The 24,517-nt window shown below is 37.1% G+C and overlaps 1 protein-coding gene across 3 annotated transcripts in view; it reads left to right on the plus strand.

Moving 5' to 3' along the window:
• The window catches only part of Dh44-R1 (Diuretic hormone 44 receptor 1), an 87,632-nt gene that overhangs the window by 2,890 nt on the left and 60,225 nt on the right, over nt 1–24,517 (plus strand). For all 3 annotated transcript variants that reach the window (XM_025304219.1, XM_025304221.1, XM_025304220.1), the window contains exon 2: nt 5,669–6,057. In XM_025304219.1, coding sequence (XP_025160004.1) covers nt 5,787–6,057 — 271 coding nt within the window. In that variant the 5' untranslated portion in view covers nt 5,669–5,786. The remainder of the gene's footprint in view (nt 1–5,668; nt 6,058–24,517) is intronic.

Below are 24,517 nucleotides of genomic sequence, written 5' to 3' on the forward strand. Positions count from 1 at the left end.
CTGGACATTTTTGGTTTAAAGTATGATTCAAATCGATTAATTGTTACTGATAACGTAGAGTAGAGACTGTTTGATTCGGTTGTAGCAACTCATAAATGCACAATAACAAAACCCTTACTTCCATGGATGTTGCGTTTTGGAGTCGATATCGATGATTGGCTTGGACTTATCCACGACCTTTTATGCTTAGAATTATCATAGTATAACAGATCTAGTTTTCATCTCCAGTTATAATTTGAGACAAGAACTGCTTCTTTTTGTGACGAGAAAGCAATAAAGTGCAAATGGTTAAACGATTTTGAATGGCCAATTCAGACAATGCACGTGGAACCCATTTGCCTTCTTTTTGAATCTTCCCCATTGCGTGTAAACAATCTGAAATGATTGATTTACCAACATTTAAAGCATCAGCTACTTCTTGAAGCGTTTGAGCTGAGTTTTCATCCAATAATGCCTGCAATTCGGCATCTTCAAACTTTTTTGGTTGACCTGAACGTTCTTTATCTTTCAAATCGAAATCATCACGCTGAAATCGCCAATACTATTACTCGCATGTTTTAACTGATGGAGAAAAGTCAGAATAAGTTTCTGAATCGGTGGGTTCCAGCAGTTGTTTCCTTCGAATCGAAACGATAAAGCAGTAAATGTTGAAAATACTCTTTACCACGCTCCATTTTCAATTGCAAAAAATGTGGTTATGTTCAGGAATGCACATGTCAAATTATTTATAGAAATGTTCAAGCTTTAAAATGGCGTGCCAACTTTCAAAATATTTCCAGTAGATTTGTAGCTATAGCCATCTATATTAAGCTCTCAAAACTAATCGGAACATCTAATATATATTGATATGGGATCTGCGTTTCCTTCAACTTTTCATCCTAGGACTATCTTCATGTCTATCGCACGTTCAGTTTAAAGTTACCGGGCGGGATTTTACCGAAAAGGACATTCGCTGTGGAGTTTAAGGCTGAGTTGTATTCTCATATTTCTCGCGACTCGCCAGGGGAAAGGTTAAACGGATCACGGAAGAAAAAGGGAGCAAAACTGCGAACGCGCGCGAGTTTGAGTGGTGTACGCTGAATGAAATCCCCTCGAGGTATCACTGAGGGAATAGAGGCTCTCGTGAATTAAAACTCACGCTTTTCAGCTCCCTAGGTATAACGATTAGCTTTCGTAAACATCGCGCCCCTAGCTTCCGATCGATCAAAATCGAAGATTTAGGCAGTTGTCGCAACGTTATCATCATTATTTCATCATCATCATCATCATCATTATCTATACAGATTTCAGTAGATTTTTTTTTGACAAAAAAATAACCTATTACAAAGAAAATTCTACACATGCTTCCATTTCCCGCGAGACTCGTGCTGTATTGACGCACCAAAATACATTGCGATACAATGATACAATAAAATGAATACAAAATATCTAGAAAACAGTTTCGAAACGATAAATTATGGAGCTGACGAGTTCGCGTCGAACGGTAATTTTAAGACAAAAAGATTCGCGCGACAAATCAGTAAAAGATTTTTCTAACGTTGCCATTTAACGATATCGAGTTAATCGAATTATTCTTAATGTCCGTTTCTAGTAATATTGATTAAAGCTTAACTTGAGTTTAAACTCTATTCAGATAAAGGTTCGAACTCAGATGAAAGTTTAATCGACGTTAGCAGAAATAGGTATAGAACGGGTATATATCTCTTGGTAGTCCTTGCTTTTTCTTCACCGTCTAGCTTTTCGCAGACAATAATAGAATGAGCGCTCGGCAGTCACCGGGGACACATTCAGTTACCAGAGGTGTGTACCTTTGCCCTATGATACCATCAAGATTACCGGCCTTATTGTTGGGCCACCATGAGAGGTGCTTGCCGAATAATGGGAGAATGCATCACCGCAGTTTCCGGTATAGTGAGGAGGCTATCCGCGTCTGTAGGAGTATAAGCATCGCTGTTGATGGTCGATATTATCGACCTCGAGTGCTCGTCAGCTTCGTCTAACAGTTCCGAAGTGGCATCTTAGCCGGATCAAGCGAAGCGCTACGTGTGGATGACTGCTCGAACGTCAACCCGAGCACGATCATTTCGTATTTCAGCGCGGACGCAAGCCTAGAGATTAGTCAAGGGATTAAGTCAATGCCGTTCAATAAAGTTTCCCCTCTCCCCGGTTATCTTGACTCGTTGACATCGTTCACTGGTTAACGATCCGTGATGATCCTTTCGTAACGACGCTTACGTACTTGGATTCGTTAAGTGCGAAGCGCGAGGAATCGTACGTACAAATGTGCGGAATGTTGACACGCGAACGTTGATTTGCATACACTTAAATTGCAGGCGGGCCATTAGTTTACGACGTTTATTATATTATTATTATCGGACACCTCGAAAAATTTCTTCGTGCTCTTCCCTCTTTATGCAAAGTAATTCTCAGGTTAGTGCAAAAATATTGGGGTTGTTCGCAAAGTAATTTCGGTTTTTGCATGAAAATGAAAGACGATATTTTTAATAGAGAGAAAAGTTTTATTCTGTTAAGTATTGATCCCATTTTAACACCTTTTGCCATCTTTGAGGTAATAACATGATCCCACGTAAAACTTCTGGTCCTTATTGGCAAAAAACTGAATTAAGTGGTTTTTTACACCTTCATTTGAGTCGAAAGTTTTACCATCCAAAGAATTTTACAGCGACTGAAATAAGTGATAATTGGATGATGCCAGATCAGGGGAATATAGTGGGTGCGGTAGCAAATCCTATCCAAGCGCTAACAGCTTCAGACGAGTCATTAAACTTGTGTGAAGTCTGGCGTTGTCATGATGAAACACAACACCTTTTCTGTTCGCCAATTCTGGTCTCTTCTGCTTGATGAAATCATTCAATTTGTCCAATTGATGACAATTCATATTCAAATCAATCGTTTGGTTGTTTGGTAGCAGCTCAAAAAAGACCATTCCTTTCCAATGCTACCAAATAGAGAGCATCACTTTCTTTTGATGGATATCATGAGCTGGTTCATCATGTCTGTTTCATGATCTTTTGCGTTTAATATTGTTGTACACAATCCATTTTTCATCTCCAGTTATGAGTCGCTTCAGAAATGAATCGTTCTCCTCACGTTTCAACAGCAAATCGTAAATGATAACGATGAATCAAATCTCTTTCTTTGAGAACGTGTGGAACCCAAATATCGAGCTTTGGAACGAAACCAAGTTGTTTCAAATGCTCATGTACGGTCAAATTCGATAAATTCAATCATTCAGCAACTTCTCGTATTGTTAAATAACGATTTGCGTCCATCAATGCCTTTATTTGGTCTTCATCAGTCGTTTCAACTGACCTTCCAGAACGTGATGCATCTTTGAGATCGAAATTCCCAGAACGAAAATTAGGAAACCAATTCTGACACTGGCGATTTCAGTCAACACATCCTTTCCATATACGGCATACAATTTTTTTCTTGCTTGCGCTGCAGTTTTGTCTTTACGGTAAAAAAGCATAATGTGACGAAAATGTTCATGTTGGTTTTCTATTTTTGATGCGGCGCCAAACAAAAACAACTTGACAGACTCCAAAACAATTTTTTTTCAAATGAAACTTGAAATGTACGTTGTAAAAATATAAAATGATTTTCTAGTTTAGAATGAGATTAACTGCTTAAAAAGGCAACTAACACCATCTGTTTGAAAAAATCGAAATTACTTTTCGAACAACTCAATAATTGCGGTTTTTACGTATCGAATATAAAGACGTATTGCATATATTGGTTAAAAATTATATTTATTAATCAAAATAAACACCATTGGCCTGCACACATTTCTCCCAACGGAAATAAGTTTGTTTATTCCTATAAGATAGAATTCTGAAGTTTTGGAATTAACGCATTCATCGAAAGCGCTTTGAATTGATATTTGGAAACCTTTTCTCATAGGAAATTACTCAAATGTTTAAAAAAACGATAATCTGTCGGAGACAAGGCCAGTGTTGAGTTGTATGTTCACTAATTGATTCTTCGCCAAAAACGAATTTGATATTTTGAGCAGTTTCTATTGCTTCACGTCCCAATTTAAACTCATACAATAAAATCGCGTGAATTTGCTTTTTCTCCATGACTAATTTAAGAGGTTATATCCAACAATACTAAAGAATGAAAACAATAGACATAAGCTCAAAAATCAGTAGTACCAATTTCATTGTTTACAATGATGTATCACATGACTATAACAAAAGATAACGATAACTAGAAAAATCGGCGTCAAACTTAAAAACTGCAATTATTTCTGCATCAACTTAATAAAATAAGTAGCAACAGCTCGGACGTCAAATGAAAGATTCCGATGCAAAATCTGTATTCTTCATGTGCATCAATAAAATATGAATAAAAACAAAACCTATCTGAAAAAAATAAAAAATCACCGAATCCCGAATCAAAATCCCGAAAATCTGAATAGAAAAAGACCGCAGAAAGTTTCGGAAGAGCGGAATGATCCGTGAGAATGTATTATAATCAGAGCGCTACTTTAAATTACCGAGAACAACAAATCTTATATATCGAATTGTCAGCCACGAAAATATTCGAGCTGATTAAATTATTCATTGAAGAGTATACAATTTTTGAATTTTCTTTGTTTTAACTTATATAACCGCGTGTGTCTCGGGCGGAAAACAGTTCTAGTAGTTAACCGAGCACAAACTCGGCGAGAAAGAATTCTGATAGAATCTCTGGCTGAACTTGTCGACATCGAACTACCAAGTGACATCCGAGCTGTGTGTGGAAACTTTCGTGTGGAAAGTCTCGTGTGGAGGCTCCTTCGAGACGACGAAAGCGCTTAAAGGACAACAAGCGCGTATAACGAACACCGAGGCGGCGATCCGCGACGATTTACGGGACGTTATTTCTCCCCACGAGAAGCTACAACTCTCACGAAAATATCTCGCGAACCGCCGCATTTTTGGTCACGTGACCCCGTTGCCATAATCTCCCGCGCTAAAATGAAGGCAGCCGCATGTCGAGAACACATTGACATTGAAACTGCGACGTTGGGATAGCATCAGGATCTACGAGAGTGAATCCCCGGCACACCGTTTCTCGGATATTACGGCAAGGAAAAACAAGCCCGTGGAAATGTATGCGGCATGTATTCCGGACGTAAAGAACTTTGACAGCTCGTCGGAGAGGTCATTTTGAACTGAGGATATTCAAAGTGCCTATGGGAGAGATCGTACGGAAGATTAGAGCTTTACCAACGTAATAAATTCCAAAGTTTAATGTCAAGACGAGAGAAAGGAAAGAGATGTGTATAAATATGAATATAAATTTTTTGCAAAAAAAAATAAAATAAACGAAACACACAGAGGGTAGAGCCAAATATTGCACAAGTTGTTCGTCATCAAACAAGTTGGGTTATTATGAAATTGCAAACCACTTTAAATCCTGCGTTTGATGATTTCCTCCTCAAAGTTAGCCAGATCAAAGAAAGAGACAGAGGAAGAAAGAGAGAGGGAGAGAGATTCGTACTTAAGAGAAGTTTCCAGTCGTTATAGAATTTTAAATAAATAAATTCCTTCTTTCTCTCCTTTGGATCCACTTGTCCTTGTATGAATCCGGTTCCAATATTATCAAGGAATCTTAAAATGTTAAACGGCATTGAAAGAATTCTCTTCTCTTTCCTCAGACACATTCGCCTCTTTTTCAAATCAAGAGATCTCGGAGAAATCAACCTCTCGACGGGGCATTGATCCGGGAATTCTCATCGAAGGGCGGCGTCGCGGGGGTGGAGATACCGGCGAGACATGGCCTCGTTCGCCGCGAACGGCACAAAACGGCCGGTCGGCGATAATTACGCGCTGAACGTTTTCAACTACAACGAACTGAACGAGTCGCTGAGCGCCGAGCTCCACTGCCTCGTACACGAGCACCAGGACCAAATCAGCAGTAAGCAGGAGCAACAAGGGTGCGAGGTTAGCTGGGATACCGTGCTATGTTGGCCCAGGACACCTCCCGGCACTCTAGCTACCATCCCCTGCTTCGAAGAGTTTAACGGAATACTTTATGATAACAGCGGTGAGTAAACACACTTGCTGTTTTCGTATAATATAATGCAGACGCCGGAGACAGCATTCGTGACATGTTTCAGATGGCAGAGATAATTTTTTCTTCTTTTTCTACTTTTTTCCCATCTTTTCGCTATTAGTGTCGAAGTGCTTCGCTCTCCTCATGACGAGATCTTGTCAGAAAGTGATTCTTGAAAGTCGCAAAATCTGAGAAGCGAAACGTGTCGCGATCATTTCGGTGCCAACTATAAACGCGTTTACGAGACTTGTCAAAGTTGGGAACACTGCTCCGGGAGTGACGTGATACCGTCTAGAGGCGGCTGTGCTTAAAAATTTATTTCTATACACTCAGCGACGTCATGCCTCTCGACACAAAATAATACACAAATCACAAATTCATCACATCACACAAATTCATCACATATCACAAATTCACAATACTCTACATCGTAACTGGAGAGATCGCTAGTTATAATCAAGTCAGTTACTTTTGATCATTTTACAGAAATCGTGATTGCTCGAGTATTCCGTTCTTTATAAACATACAGATCTGCAACAGCTTTGGACAATTTGTGATTTCAAATTTTTACACGATAAAGCTCTTTAACAAGAATTTTTTTTAAATCATATTCATGTAATTATTGTTGTTCCGTTGGAATAACTAATGGATGTTAAGACTGGTGTGACCAGCCGAAAAAATAAGTAATTTCTAAGTGTGGATTGCCGAAGAAATAAAAAAACTGTAGTTTGGTAGTTTATTTGTGTATACAATGAGGGTATAAAATATGCAAAGTGAAAGGAAAAATAATAATTTTAGTACCATTTATTGAAATGTAATAAAAAGTCAATTTCTTTCACATGGATCATTGGTATCGATGATTCCGCCATATTGGTTCGTCTGAAATCAAAAAACGAATAACATTATTTTACTGTATTGTATTCCCTAAGCACACTGACCGAGCTTATTCAAAATTTGTTGAAATTTAACTAAAAACACAATGTTTGAACTTTTGGTTTAATTTTTAGCACAAATATTGTTCATGAATTTCTTAATATTTTGCAAAATAATAATGATTATAAAAATCCTCGGTCAATGCTTAAAGAAAACTATAAGGATAATAAAAAACCAAAATTCAAGTCAATCTGATGAATACATCCCGAGAAACCTTCAACACCAGTTTGAAAAACGAAGTTTCGAGAAAAACGCATTTAAAGTTTTACAACATAGTCTTTATATTATATAATGAAAACTTTTTTCTTCTTACCGTTAATTTACCATGTATCTTCGTAATAATTGTCCTCCTCATGGCCGCTTCCTGCCTTGCTCTGCTTTGAAATACGACCTTCTTTATTTGCTTCGAATGTGCATGCCTCAGCGATCGAAATTCGTTTTTCGTCCAAGGCTTCGCAAATACTTGTTGTAACCGGTCCGATGACTATATTCATGGTATTCATCACTAAAAGAATGCTTGAATAGCTATTATTGAATATACTAAGTTTTCCAAAAGTAACGGACCCCCCTTACCTCAGAATTTATGCATCATAGGGAAAAATGACCCGAACAAAAGTTTTAAAGTTCATAAAGTTCTGTTTTTTTGTGGCCTCAAATTTGACCTTGATCTCGATCTTGAAGGTCATTTTAAGGTCAACTTGCGTTTTTTAAATGGGAACCCCTACTTTTTATTACACTGTTTTCTTCTACCAATTTTTTTCTACCAATTCTACCAATTTTACCAATTCTACCAATTTGTTTTCCTTCTACCAATTAATTTTAACAACTTTTGTCTGATCATTTTTTTATTTGCCTAATATTTTTTGAGATACGTATTTGAGATATTTGAGACTCGTATTTAAGGAAAACACTTTTTCAATATTTAACTTACGATATCTTGTCAACTATTCGTCGGAAGAAACAATTAGACTTTTTTACTCTACTTGGTCTCAAGAATACATTTTTACAATAGCATCCTGACTTTTGTTAATTTGATGATTTTGAAATTTCCAAAAGTCAGTAAGTTACTAAAAGTCAGGGCGCTGTTGTAACAACATATTCTTGAGATTAAATAGAGCAAAAAAGTCTAGTACCATTTTTTCTTCCGACAAAAAGCGAGATATCGTAAGTTAAGTATTGAAAAAGTTATCAAGTTTTCCTCAAATATCTCAAAAAATATTAGGTAAATAAAAAAATGTTTTAGACAAAAGTTGTTCAAATTAATTTGTAGAAAAAACAGTGTAATAAAAAATAGGGGTTTCCATTTAAAAAACGCAAGTTGACCTTCAAATGACCTTCAAGGTCGAGGTCAAGGTCCAATTTGAGATCACGAAAAAACAGAACTTTATGAACCCTAAAACTTTTGTTTGAGTCATTTTCCCTATAATACATAGATTCTGAGATGGGGGGGTCCGTTACTTTTGGGAAACTTGGTACTGCTGGCAATATTGACAGTAATTTCAACACATTTAGCACCACTAAATGTTTTTGGAGCGAAGGTCCAAATTAGCGCGTTCAGGCTCTCGTTCAAATATTGAATGTAACCACCTAAGGGGGGATGCACAATACCAATATTCTGACTTGCTAGACTTGCTTAGCTTGTTAGGGTGCGCACGGGCAATTCTGAGCGGCCGGCGCGTCGCGTAGGTACGAGCCTGTTATAAGCCGGCTGTACGCCCACTGTAGGCTGTGTAACTTGAAAACTAACTTGAATTTATAGATACTTGGAACCTTTTGTTCCTTATTCTAGAAACTTCAAACTATTTCTTGAAACAAACAAATTTTTTTTCATTTTTTTAAACTTTTATATCAGTTTAGGCCCCTTAATTTAGACGACAGTTCGCAGTTCGGAATTGATAAATTACAAATATCAGGGAATATAGCATCTTAAACAAGCAACTCGTGTTTTCTCTTGCCCGTAATCAAACTGTGCGCTTCAGATTGCCTGGGAGCGAAAATAAAGCTATGAATCCGTTTGTTGCATACTAAGGTAAACATACCAAATTGCGTCACTGATCTAGATTACATTACCTTAGCTTGTTCTATGTAATAAAACACAGCTGAGTAAAAGTGTCTAAAAATTGCCGGGAAGCAGTCATGATAGTGTGTTAAATGGCTCCACTGAAGTAAATATACGAAAATATGTGATTTTCCGTGAAAAGCAATTTCAAAAGTTTATATCAAAGATCTGTCACTTTTGCCTATTTTCGACTGAATTTGCTTCTGAATGATTACTAACCTATGAAATGACGTTGCATAATGTGAAAAATGAGATATTTTTGGGTAGTAATATAAAGTGTTTTGTACGATTAAAATATAATAAAAGATGGTAAAAAGGTATAATATTATAAAGTTGTATAGTTTTTATACAATATAATATTATATAATATAAAGTGGCGTCACATTTGGTACATAATCAATGGCATAAATTGGAATCTACAACTTCTTGGGGACATTTGCAGCTCATACTTAATATTTTTATATAAATAAATATATTATATTTATATAAATAAATAATCTTGTTTATTTCTAATTTGTATGTGTTTTCGTGAATTTATAATAATAACTTTTGATAAGACTCATAGTTTCACCTAATACCACTTTTCTTTTTCAAAAGTAAACTCTCAAAAATTAGTTTTTGCTTAAAGTGGCGTAATTCGGTACGTTTACACGGCTTTCCTACGATAAGATGCGGTCGTTACTCGGAACATATAACGCCAAATAAAAAGAACGTTCGTGCAATTATGTTGTCGTATACCGCGAAGTTTATTCGTTCATCGTGTGATTTGTATCATCGTCATCAAATGTATGCATTAAATTTGCGTTTGAACAGCAAAATCTTAACTTTACGACGCGGGACGCGAAGAATTTTGCTCGTCTCCATCAACGACGCGAGTCAATAATTTATAGAAAGATACGCGGGATTACATGTGCAGCGACCAACATAAACATAAACATCAATTAATTACGAAAATAAATATTAATTATGCGCGATACATAATACGATGTAACATGAATATTGATACGAATTCACTTCCGCGTGCATTCTCATTAAATTATTTAAACGCGACGCATAGCTGTATACACAAATTAAGGTAAAATGTTTATTTGAACGCCGATATTCGCCGAACATCAACCCCTCCTCCGATGTCTCCTTATTGAACGGAAGATTCACGCGCACATTTTCGTCTTCGTGAGAAACTTTTCTCCACCGTAGTGCATTGACTTTGAAGATTCGAGATCGTCTCGAGATTCTGGGGCCCTCTTAAAACATTGCATGCACGTATATTTCGCTGCGGACTTACGCGTGTAGCGGGCGTTTTTCCGTGAACTTCGCGGGAGTTTGGTCATTTAGTAAAATCGCAATAAATCGATAACTACTTCGTTTTTCTCAACGAAACTTTTTTTATTTTACACTTAAATGCTCTACGATTATTTAAAAAAAAGAACGACATTTTTTTTGAATAAGTAAATATAGAATAGTGAACTAAAAATGAAAGGAAAATAGACAATTTTTAATTTTACTATTTATTCAAAAATATTTTTTTCATAACAACAAGTAACTAACAAACTAAAAAAAAAACTAAACTTCTAGAAAGAAACAATGGAAATCGTTGCCTAGCAACACAAACACTATACACACTTACAATGCCCATCGTATTTATTTTATACGATACCCGCTCTCCAGCACAAATCTACTAAATACGTAAATCTACTAAAAACGTAAAAGTACGTTTCCCGCATGCAATGTGTTAATATTCGTCTGACCGTGATAGTCGATTTAGAAATAAGATGGTCGCAGATAGGGAGATCAGCGAGACGTTCGTAAAATATAAAAGTCTCTAGCTCTCGTCGTTCTCTCTTTGAGAATCGGATGCAGCGACTGGCAGCGGAGAATTAAGGCCGGCAGCGGCGACCGAGGCTCGGCGGGGTGATACAAAGTTTTAATTTGACTCCGCTGCTGGCCAATAAAATCCGCTCGACTTCGACTTTGCAGCTCGTTCGGTACGTGCGACTTCAAGCGAGGCTGCCTCGTATTATGCCTCTCCTCCTCTTTTTATGACGCGTGTCGATTTAAAGGGTTCGCCTCTATCGATCCCGCAGCCGGCATCTTTCTTGATTAAAACGACGACTGTAATCCCTCAATATACAGTTACACGACAGACTCAAGCATCGACCTCCGCGAAATCTTCAAGGGATGAGAACGATAATGACCGAGTGCGAAAATTTTTCTAGACTCCTCGATGAGAGGACATCTCGTCGCGCGAATACGTCCATTATTTAACGATCTGGTGTGCGGTAAGATCGCAGTGCACGCTTCGATCGACACTTTACGTCGCTGTCTTCTCACTTCACATCTCGATAAATATTAATCACGTCACCCTTGAGCGGGCTCGAAACGTCACGGTGAAAAGATCGAACCCGGACGAATAAGTCAGATATCACCGGTTATGCGCGCGTGAGATTCGAGTATTATTAGGTAAATCGGAAAATTCCGTCCATCTAGCGGCAAGTAGCTATAGCTAGAACTGTCGTTAACCTCTAATATTTAAACGAAGCTTAATGGTTTATTTTATCATCTGTCAATAACATTCAGTACATAAAGGTATACGTTTGCATCAATAACATTGTTTTTTACTGCATCGAAAATGTCGAAATTTGAGCCAAATAAGCGTCATTTGCGCGAAATGTTAATCTTTTGCTTCAATTGGAAGAAAACTGCAACTGAAGCTCATCGAATGCTTGTAAAAGTTTACGGTGATATTGCTCCTTCCGATCAAACATGCAGAGAATGGTTTCGACGCTTTAAAATTGGTGATTTTGACGTAGAGGACAAAGAGCGTTCTGAACGGGCAAGAGTATTCGAAGACGAAGAATTGCAGGCATTGGTGGACGAAGATCCATGTCAAACGCAAAAGCAACTTGCAGAAGCATTCAATTGTGCTCAATCTGTCATTTCCGATCGTTTGAAAGCCTTAGGAAAGGTTTACAAGAAAGGAAAATGGATCCCATATGAACTGAAGCTAAGAGACATTGAAAGGCGAAAAACCACCTGCGAAATTCTGCACAGAGAGAACGATTTAGTTGAATTTAACAAATGTTTATTTGGAATAGTCCAAATAAATTTTTTGATTGATCGAACAAAGTTTTGTTTGACGCAACAAAAATATTTTGTTGCAGCTTAGTTCCAACGAGATGTTTTTGTTGCATAAAACAAAATTTTGTTCGATCAATCAAAAAATTTATTTCGACTATTCCAAATAAGCATTTGTTAGATTCAACTAAATCGTTCTCTCTGTGTGCTTGCTAGTACACAAAGAAAGGGGTTTTCACATTGTATCATCACTGGGGATGAAAAATAGATTTATTTTGACAACCCCAAACGTTGAAAAACTATTTGCGATCCCGGCCAACCCTTAACATCGACGCCAAAGCGGAATATCCACGGAAAGAAGGCAATGCTCTGTATTTGGTGGGATCAGAAGAGTGTGCTGTACCATGAGCTGTTGAAAAGTGGTCAAACAGTCACAAGGGATCTCTACAGAGAACAAATGATCAGTTTCAGCTGAGCATTGCACGAAAAACGACTAGAATATGAAACGAGTCAGCATAAAGCGATTTTGCTTCATGACAACGCTCAGCCTCACGTCACAAAATCTGTCAACGAAACGTTAAAAGCACTTCGCTGGGAAGTGCTACCCCATGCGGCTTATTCCCCAGACTGTGCCCCTTCCGACTACCACTTGTTTCGGTCGATGGCACACGCTGACAAATGCTTCAATTTTTATGAAGACGTCGAAAAATAGGTCTCTAACTGGAGGATAGCCTCCAAAGATGAGTCATTCTTTCGCCGCGGAATTCGCTTGCTGACCGAAAGATGGAAAAAAGTCATCGCTAACGATGGACAATATTTTGATTGATGTACTTTTTCATTTTGTTTCTTAAATAAAGTCATACGTTTTGCAAAAAAACGGAACGGAACTACCGATTGATCTAATACAGATAGGTAGATTTAGACACATAAAGCTCCTCGGAGTTTACGTCCAAGGAAAGAGTAAACAACACATCCGCGCTGGGCTAGCGCTTTAATTAAAATCAATATTTCTGATATGTCGGTCTACTGGTTCGATACCTCTTGTCGCAGCGATATGTTCGCGCCAACGTTATTCTTATTTGATTCCTTCATGACTCGTGGTTATGATTCGGTGGGGTCTGAATCTTCTCATAACTTAATCATTCTGATTGTGCCGGTCGTTAGCAGGACGGTAAATATATTCTTTCTCATTCGGCGTAATCCTCGATATTCACACGGCAATTTAGATGCTACGGGGCGTCTTATAACTGTCGGCACGAACGAGCGAAGGATAATTCCATGTGACAGTCGGAAAGAAATGTGGTCGAATAAATTCGTTCCGACGCCAAGAGTGCGTCGCTCTTGGAAATTGGACGCTTGATAACGTTATGTCTCTTCCTTAAACGCGAATGATCAACAACTTTTGCGCGCGTTACGTGATAGGACGTAGTGTCGCAACAATGACTGTCAAAACGGCATGATGAAGAGAGCATAGAGCATCCCTTGAAAGATGTCGAAATTATAGTACATAGCGGGAGGAGGGGGGAGATGGTAAAGACGGGAAAATAACCCGTTGTCGCGTGTTAAGATCGTTAAGGATCGTCCGTGTATATGAATAAAGGAGATATTCTGCGAATTTTCCAATTCGCAAAATTGATTTCCTCGATAAAAGAACCCGTTCGACTACACCGATTCATCCCGTACATTCGATTTATTTTTACGCAAGGAGCCACCCTTCTATTGCCTCTTTTCGTCCTTCTTTCCTTTGTCCCTTTTTCCCTGGTTTTACCGTACGACTCCGACCGCACCCTGTAACGCGAGATAGAAATTCAGCTCGTAAATGGTCTAGAGTCTAGATTCGAAGATAATGCACACAGCGATTATTAATCGATAGATCAGTAACATTTGCTGGTGCACGACAATGTAATCATATACGTGTCTCCGCAACTCCGGAATATAAATACAGGATGTACGCGACCGCAAACGCGCGCGCGGACAATTAAGGGTCACTGGATAATTAGCACCGAATAGTGACTGTCGGCCGGAAATCGTTAATTTGATCACGTTCTGTTATCGGAAATAAATTACAACCGGACACGCCTATACCGACGGCATACGGATGAGCGATAAATACGTTAATACGCTAATATGCTGCTCGGGGAACTTGAGGGAGCGGAAAATGACGATAGCGTCAACACGGCCAATGTTTCGGAGATAAAGCCATTACTTTCAAACGTTTTCTCGAATTAAGCTCGTTTTACACGATATAATACAAATAGATCAATTGATTTAACATTCAACATCGGCTCGATATTTATGGCCGATATATCGGACCAATATAAAAATTTATACAAAAAGGAAGATTTGAAAGCGATACTTATAATTTGATTTTATATTCAGAATCGTTTTAAATTTATCTGACGATACCATACCAGCCAATCAGACGGCATCTTTTCACAGCATCTTTTTCGGATGAATTTGAGATGATTTTAAATACATGTATTAAGCCATGCTATGCAGTTTTTTCCTATCGGTTAAAAAGATATATATAAACAATTATATATTATATAACGCACATTTGCGGTCGCGTACATTCTGTAATTATATATTAGCGAAAGTTATTATTATAGTATTATATATGCAAAAGTTTCCGTCGTTTTTAAGGCAATGCTTTTAATTAATATTATCATAAATGACCTAGGATCTTTAACCAAAATATTTTCCGGCATTACCTACTACTTTTTGCCATCTTTCAGACAAAAGACGATAAAAACACGATAAAAGAAGCTTTTGCTCTTAGAATGAATGGTTATCGATGAATTGTTGCACTTCCTCAACATTGTGAAATTGTGTACCAGAAAGACTGTGCTGCATAGAATGAAATAAATGAAAATCCGATGAGGTAGTATCTGGAGAATATGCTGAGTGCGGTAGGACTTCCCATTGCAATTTTGTTAAAGTTTCCCGGCTCAATGCAACGCGGAGCTTGGCATTGTTGTGAAGAATAATCATTTTATTTTATTTTGTCGCAAAATATGTCCGTTTCCCGACCAATTGCTCATTCAACTGTCTCAATTGTCGAGTGTATAGTTTTACGGTGATATTCTGAGATGGTTTTAACAGCTCATAAAATAGCACACCTTGCTTGTCCCATCAGATATATAGGAGAACTTTATGACCATGGATATTTTGTTTCGGCAGTGACATTCTCTAGAGGGTTCTCCGGGATTTACCTACGATATTTTGCGATTGGGATTGTTATAATAGATCCATTTTTCGTCTTCGGTACAAAACATAATTCGATACAAAAAAGACTTGGGTTTGTGTTTATTGAATAGCGAAAAACAAACGGTGATTCGGTTGGCAATAGTGTTCTCGGATAATTTTCATGGGGAACCCATCTTCCTTCCTTCAGGATTTTTCTCATCTCATGCAAGTGTCGAATTACAGTGCTCTGATTAATATGTAACCTTTTCGCATTAATGTAAAGTTCTACACTCAATTGAGTCGAATCTTTCTGCAATAACGCTTCCAAGTCATCCGAACTCATCCTTTGCAGTCCCTTCCTTGCAGCACGCTCCTTGTCTTTCAAGTCAAAATCACCATTTTTAAAGTATCGAAACCGCTCGCGACATGAGCTATCATTTCAGCTATCGATTTTCCTCATCATAAGTTTCGCAACTGATTCTGGTTGCTTCGGCAGCTGTTTTGCGCAGATGACAGAAAAAAGCATACAATGACGAATATGCGTCTCATCGATTCCATCTTCATACGAATTAAAAATGTTTGTGTCAACAAATATAACTTATTATGCATCAGTTTCTGTGCAGGTTGACCAGTACTGACATAATCTAACAAAAATGCGTCGCAACTTTCATGTAAATCATTCATAATACTATCTATAGGGTCCAGGATCTTCTGGAAACGAAAAATTGTGAAGATTAATCAGATGAAACTGAGAAGAAAAGTCAAATACCATTTTGGAAAGATCGCAATAGCTATTAAATTATTAAGTTATTAATGATTGAAAATGGCTATATCTTTTAATTGATAACTTGAAAATGTATGTATTTATTTGCAAAATGTTAAAGCACTTTTTTGTTCAGAATGATCTAATCTACAATTATATGACAGCTGTGGTACCTCGCGACAGGTTCAAGATTCAGTGTTCAAAGTTCAATATATTCATATCTATCGTTATATATATACAGGGTAATCCGAAATTCCCGCATTCAGACTACAGGACATGATACTTTATGCTAAAATAAACTACTTTTTCCTTTAGCAAAATTGCGTCCGACAAGTAGTTTTTGCAGGAGAACATGTTAAAGTTAACGAATAAGCGCTTTTGTCTATGTAGCTCTCAGGACCGGCGCGCGCATCTCACTTGTGTATACCTGGTCAGTGACTAGTATTCATAAATAATGTCTTTTAAGATGCTCATACGGCTCTTTTGTGATGACACTCTTAATCTTAAATAATAAGACAATCTTAAATAATAAGAATCAACTATGAACAATATCAAGATTTAACCTTCTTCCGTATTATATTGCTTAAATAATGAAAAGTTAATAAAATAAGTACTGCCTTTATTTCTTACATAATAAATGAATAAAAAATTGTCTGATTGCACAATATTACCTGAAAATAAAAACAAATGTAAATAATAATATGCTTTGCGAGTTGTGAAATTCCGGTATTGTTTATAATTAATTCTTATTATTTAAGAAGTAATGTCTTTTAAGATGCTCATACGGCTCTTTTGTGAAATATTTAAAGTAATTTATAATTATGTTATTAATTATAAGTTAAATTAATTACAAGTTAAAGATTCAAATATACAGACCCAGATGACCCGTTTTGAAGCTGATGCGCGCAAACGTTAATGTATTTGATTCGTATTCGAATCTTCGCGATTCGAGATTTTCGAATTATTTGAATTCGAATAGTTCGCACATCTCTAGTATGGTGGCATGAAAGCCACCATACTAGAGATGCAACTATATATTGACGAAAGTAAGTCCGTAAATGAAATGTCACGCGTCCCTCTAACACAGTGGATTCAAAAGCCGGTCGGCTATCGATCGATATGCAGAGATTGAAGCGTATAAACCGACAAATAATCGTAAAATCTGGCCGCAAACACAGCTTTTAGTACTGCCGTACCAAGTATAAATCGACATGTGTAGACGTGCGTAGTGCAACGAAGACACAATATATGTAGTAGCTATAACATTAATTACGCTATCGAAATTAATTAACTGAAGGATTAAAGCATGAATATCTTTTAGCGAGAGAAGCGTGAGCTCAGATGGATTATCTCTGATCAACCTGTTCTTGAAAGCTAGTAAATCCTTTCCTACAAAAATAACGTGAGAGTGTGAAACCAATGGGAAAATTACGTGATGATGATTCTACTCGATTTATTCATATTCAGTTGTCAAACAACGAAAGAACAACAACGATAATGCAATTATCGCAAGCTTATTTCTCGCTCGGAGAATATACTCGACGTTTATATTATTTGCAAATATTGGGTTATTCGGAAAGTAATTTCGGTTTTTTGCATGAAAATAAAAGACAATAATAGAAAGAAAAGTTTAAATCTGTTAAATATTGATCCCACTTTGTTCTAATACCTTTTGCCACCTTTGAGGTAATAATATAATTCCACTTTTGTAGAATTTCTGGTCCTTATTGGCAAAAAACTAAATTAAGTGGTTTTTGACACCTCCATTTAAATCAAAATTTTTACCATCCAAAGAATTTTACAGCGACTGAAATAAGTGATAATTGAATGATGCCAGATCAGGGGAATATGGTGGATGCGGTAGCAAATCCCATCCAAGCGCTAACAGTTTCAGACGAGTCATTAAACTTGTGTGAGGTCTGGCGTTGTCATGATGAAACACAACACCTTTTCTGTTCGCCAATTCTGGTCTCTTCTGCTGGATGTAATCATTCAATTTGTCCAGATGACAATATACATTCGAATCAATCGTTTGGTTGTTTGGTAACAGCTCAAGAAACACCATTCCTTTTCAATCCTGCTAAACAGAGAACATCACCTTGTTTTGATGGATATCAGCTTTCGATGTGCTTTGAGCTGGTTTACCACTTTTGCTCCATGATCTTTTGCGTTTAACCCTTTCGTACTCGGAACCATCTCGCGCGTTACTTACCAATAGCTCGGCGGCACCTTCGTAGGAAAATATACAAACAGAAATTGCATCATATTAAATAGTGTAGTTTTGAAACCAAATAATTTATTGTAATGATACTTAGTTTATATGAAGAATCTTTAGACATTGAGGAACATATTTATGACAAAAAAATCAAAATTTTATATCTTATATTTTTGTAACGTGTGGTAATGTCTGAAACAATCACTAATATGCATTGCAAGTTCCTTAATGTATGTTGCACAATAGTAATTTGTTACATCATTATAATAACTTGGTTTCAAAACTCGAGCTTTAAAACGAAATCATGTTGTTTCAAATGCTCATGCACACAATGCTCGAATTCGATAAATTCAATCTCTCAACAATTTCTCGTGTTGTTAAATGATGATTCGCGTCCGCTAATGCCTTTATTTGGTCTTCATCAGTCGTTTCAATTGACCTTCCAGAATGTGATGCATCTTTGAAGTCGAAATTCCCAGAACGAAATTTCGAAAACCAATTCTGACACTGGCGATTTCAATTAACACATCCTCCCCATACACGACACATAATTTTTTTCTTACGTGCGCTGCATTTTTGCCTTTACATCCATAAAAAAGCAAAATGTGACGAAAAATGCTCACGTTGGTTTTCCATTTTTTATGCGGCGCCAAATAAAAACAACTTGACAGATTCCAAAACAATTTTTTTTCAAATGAAACTTGAAATGTACGTTGTAAAAATATAAAATGATTTTCTAGTTTAGAATGAGATTAACTACTTAAAAAGGCAACTAACACCACCTATTTGAAAAAATCGAAATTACTTTCTGAACACCTCAATATTATTGATTATTATTGACCAAAAAAAGTTCATGCGGTTTTTGTTTAAGTTCGATACAATGAGTTATCGAATCTTGTTGAGGTTTGTCGGGTTCGCGTGTTTATGCGTATTATATAATACAGATTTGAGTCAGTTAATTAATGAATTTTGTCGCGGCATGGTCTCTTGGTTTGTGATTATTCACAATTTTTTAACATATCTGTTGAATCGAGTGTAATTCAAGTATATTTGCTTATTATAAATTTAAACTCTGGTCAAAAGCTGCAGAAGGATGTCGTAATTAGATATGCATTGGATATTTGGAGAAGCTATGCTAAAAAATGGACTGCACAGAAGTAGTTTAAAAAATTTTCTTCTAGAACAATGAATCAAGTGATGAAAATATACCACTTTCAGGAAAACCTTCTGTACTGATAACGAAGAGTTATCAATTATTTGTTCATATATCGATTACAACATTCATTCATATATCAATTGTAATATTTTTTCTGAAAAGTTCTGTTCGTGTTTAATTTTCAATATGCAAAATTGCGCAAATTTTACCTAATATTATGGGGTATTATGTTTTCCATTGTGGTACGCGCAATGCTCTCGTCACTCAAGCACTACAATTGAAAAGTCATATTTTCGAATGTATATGTCCCCAGGCTCTTTCGTTCATGATTCGATTTCGGGCGCAAATTGACAGAGGCAAAATGCTACGTGGGCAGCTAGATATCGTAAAGCACGTCACGATCCCGCATCGATATTCGAATTGAATTTCCGGCAAAAGAATGCCTCTCTCTTTGGATATTTCAATCAGACATAAGGAAGTATCCTTGGACTTTGTATCACGGCTATTTCGGTTTATGTGCGAAGCGTGTGAATCTGGCAGCCTGATAGCTTGCGCGAACATTATTTAACGTATTTCGTTATATAAAAAGATACATTCTTCTCATGCCTTGGCACACCCAAGCCTCCTTTCTCTCTTTAAGCCTTCTTATTGAGCCACTGATGCTTCAAAGCGAACAGATATATCGTCATCTATATGAAATAAGTATTACATGAAATATTATTATTTTTTTTATATTTGAGCAAGGAGCATATTCTGCGTTTAAGTGATAAAACGTTGAGATGGTAGAATGTTGAAGATAAATTGAATACTCCGATAATGAAATTCCCATAAACTATAAATATAATGCGTTGTATTTCAAGTCGTGTTAAGATACATCAAGTATCGCGTTTAAATCATTGCGTGATTGCTACGTTTTGACGTCTGTCGATACATTTCATTTCCTTTAATTTCCTTTCATCTCGTGTTTTTAATATACAATGTCGAAGATATACGTAAAATCGATATCGCGGAGAGCAATCCACATATTCCTATGAAAAAAGGCAGATCCAAGAAGAATCGATATTTATGCGTAACTTTATCCGATAATTATCTGTAAATACTTAATATATATATCAATGATTTTATATTGCTTTTATATTCTTTCATTTCCATTCTCCCAATTATACATTGTTATTTCTCATTTTGAACTTATTTCATTGTTATAATGAGGAAAGAGATAAGTATGTGAACGGAACGCGACGATAAAAATGAGAATAATAAAATTTACGGATATAGTCAAGCATGAATTCGCCACATTTATAGATCTTCTGCGTCTTTTCATTTCATTGAAGTAATAGGCCACAGTCTTGCTCTCTCTCTCTCTCTCTTTCTCTCTCTCCCTCTCTCTCTCTCTCTCTCTCTCTCTCTCTCTCTCTCTCTCTCTCTCTCTCTCTCATGGATGATTTCGTTAACCACCAGAAAGCACGGCGTTTTAATTAATTTAACTCGAGGCGGACGAAGGTTTGAGTGCCTCTTTCTCTAGCAGGCGCCGAGAGTGCCTCTAAAACAACCCCTACTAGCTCGGTTTCCGGAGCCCTTTCCGCACAACCTTCGCCGACGACGTTGGTAGACCAACTCTCGATCCGTGCATAAACCAATTATTATCCTCAACGCGATCCACACAAAGATGCGTGCGTCCGTCTCGATGTTTTCATATTCGCGCGAATGTATTCAGTTTGCGTGCACGACACTGCGATGATATTTTTCGCTGCTGTGCAAATTATATTACTTTGAATATTCTATCGCGGGAGCCAGAAAATGCAAAGATAATTCTTATTCCTTTTTTATAGACAGAAGTTGTTTCGGTATAAAAATATCGAATAAGGGATCTACCTTCTATGACTTTAACTTTTACACACGTTACGAAAATCATTCATCTTAATACTTTACATCGGGTTTTAGCTGCTTCGATTTTTGTTTATTAAAAAGTTATTAACAAAAGAAGTTTTATAAGTGGAACGTAATTTTCCAACATAGTGTATATTTAAATATGGTAAACAATGCACATATATGCACGAAAGAAGAGCTGAGTCCTTTTTTGCATTCTCCTCCCGAAATAAATTGTAACCTAACTCAACCTATTTTTATGCATGACGTTAAATTGGATTACTATGTACAAAGTTACGTCGTATTCAATTTATATATCTTTATATATGGTAAGCTAATTTAACATTATGTACAAAAATGTATAGATTAGTTTAAGTTTATTTTTGAGGGAGGGTGCGGAGGCAAAACCAGAATCTCACCCTTCGCGCGTGTACGTGTACAGTTTATCATATTTAAATATACATTGTGTCACGAAAAATTACGTTTCATTTATAAAAAGTTTTTGTTAATAACTTTTTAATAAACAATAAATGACGGTTGTAAAACCGTTAAAGAGTATTCAAGAGAGGATGATCTTTATAATATTAGGTTGGCAAATAAATTCATTTGGTTTTTGCTTCGGTGCAGGTACATTTCGATTCACTTTTTTTCTCAGCGCTGTCGCGCAAGTCGAATGCGCATTTGAAAGGTTATGTTTCACATAATCTTTCTGTGAATCTTGGTTTGGCTAACATCAGTATCGTGTGTGCTGCGTAACTATGAAAATGGAAATAAATAACGTGCATTACCGTCATATTTTGTTTTATTATTTCAGAAAAGACAAACGAGCTGCGAAAGTTCATAAACTGCTGTGTATACGGGGATGATGTTTTAACAAAATGCATATGCCAAAAGTGGTTTGCCGAATTCCATTCTGGAGATTTCGACGTCAATGATGCGCCTTGCTTCGATTGCTCGATCGTGATTGATTCAAATTGATGTTAACGCCATTGTAGTATTTAGTAAAAGTTACTAGTTATGCGAGCATGCCTTCGCTTAGATCATACCTCTAATGATTTTAAGTTCATGTGAACATATCTTAAGACACGTAACTCGCGAAAGAAACAAAAAAGTCTGGCCACTGTTAGTTGTTCCTCCGCTGCGCAGAGAGATGTAATTCAGATAATATATTGTTTATATACTAGGTGCGCAACTAAGTTTCCGGGTTTCACACATGGATGGCGCTAACGACACATATTGATATACATGTCTGAAGTTGTGTTTTTTTTATAGCTTGGACATCTGTTAACAATAATCAGTCGTAATACCAACACATATCGCAACGCAAAAATATTTTTCCGAAATACACTTCCGAAATTTTGCTTTTGCGGCATGAAAGAAAGAGTTTCCTGCATCGAATTGTTACTGGCGATGAGAAGTGGATATATTTCGAGAATCCCAAACGCAACAAATCGTGGCTTTCACCTGGCGAAGCATCAACATCGACGGCACGGCCAAATCGCTTCGGAAAGAAGACAATGTTCTGCGTTTGGTGGAACCAGAAAGGAATCGTGTACTATGAGCTGCTGAAAAGAAGCCGGGCGAAACTGTCAATGGGCATCGCTACCGACAACAACTGATCAATTTGAACCATGCATTGCTCGAAAAACGGCCAGAATGGGACACGAGACACGAACGAGTGATATTGCAGCACGACAACGCTCCGTGCCATTGCACTTCCATCGTTCAGGATACCATCAAAACGCTGAAATGGGATCTGCTATCACACCCGCCATATTCGCCAGACCTGGCCCCTTCCGATTATCACTTGTTCCGGTCGATGGCGCATGGCTTGGCTGGGCAACACTTGGCCAATTTCGAAGAAGTGCAAAATTGGTTGGATGAATGGTTTCGGTCCAAAGACGCGTCATTTTATCGTCGCGGTATTCATGTATTGCCAGAGAGATGGCAAAAATGTGTAGCTAGCGAGGGGCGATACTTTGAATAAACTATTTTTTGTATTTCTCTTGAAATTTTCCATTTTTCATTGATCAAAAAAACCTGGAAACTTGGTTGCGCACGTAGTATCACTTGTAGCCTCGTAATAAATGTTCTCCTGTTGAGTTCTTAAATCTAGTGTGGTCATTGGAATTAGTGTGGATTGGATGATGTTATAGTAACGCTTTAGTCCCTCAATTAAGATATTACAGCCATCATCGATAAAAATCCATCCCAATCAATGCGGGAGATTGCTATAGCACTTAATATAACCCATATAAGCGTAAAAAACCATTTGCGTCAGCTGGGATACGTCTTTCGGCTCAATGTTTGGGTGCCGCATGAATTAACCGAGGTCAATTTGGCCACTCGCATATCCATTTGCAATTTGCTGTAGGAATACTGTAAGAAGAAAACGATCCATTTTTTAGGAGAATGGTGGCGATAAAAAATGGGTTGTTTACGATAATGTAGCGCGTAAAAGATCATGGAAGCACAGCAGCGAACTGCCGCAAACAACCTTGATGGCGGGATTGAATCTGAAGAAGATCATGCTTTTCATATGGTAGGATTTCAAGAGTATCATCTACTACAAGCTATGTTACCATCATGCAAAACGATTGATTCAACCATGTACTGCTCGCAGTTAACGAAATTGGACCAAACAATCCGCACAAAACGTCCAGAATTGGCAAATCGCAAGAGTATTGTCTTCTACTACAATAATGTTAGACCTCATACATCATTGACCACCCGGAAAAAATTGCTTAGCATTAGGTAGGATATTTTGCCTCATTCTGCGTATTCATCAGACCTGGCTCCTTCCGATTATCACTTATATCGGTCGTTATAGAACTGTATGAACGGAAAAACTTTCAAGGCTGAGGAGACCATCAAAAGACGCTTAGATTGGTTTTACGCCGATAAACCCCAGACGTTTTACGAATGTGGTATAATGAAGTTGGTGGATAGATGACAAGAAGTCATTGATAAAAGTGGTCAATATATAATTGATTAAAATTTATTTTATGTATCAAAAGAATTATGTTTCATTCCACTCTAGGAAACCGAACTTACTTATTTACTAACTCAGTATATGTGAAGAATAAACTCATTCGAAGAAACTCACGAGAGGACTTTTACTGACAGAAGAAACCAAAAGAAATTTATGCATCATATATGTAAATGTATGGCGAATACTTCTGTGTGAAATGCATATAG

Source organism: Harpegnathos saltator, unplaced genomic scaffold, assembly GCF_003227715.2.
Source record: "Harpegnathos saltator strain DR-91 unplaced genomic scaffold, Hsal_v8.6 scaffold599, whole genome shotgun sequence".
NCBI classification, from domain to species: domain Eukaryota; kingdom Metazoa; phylum Arthropoda; class Insecta; order Hymenoptera; family Formicidae; genus Harpegnathos; species Harpegnathos saltator.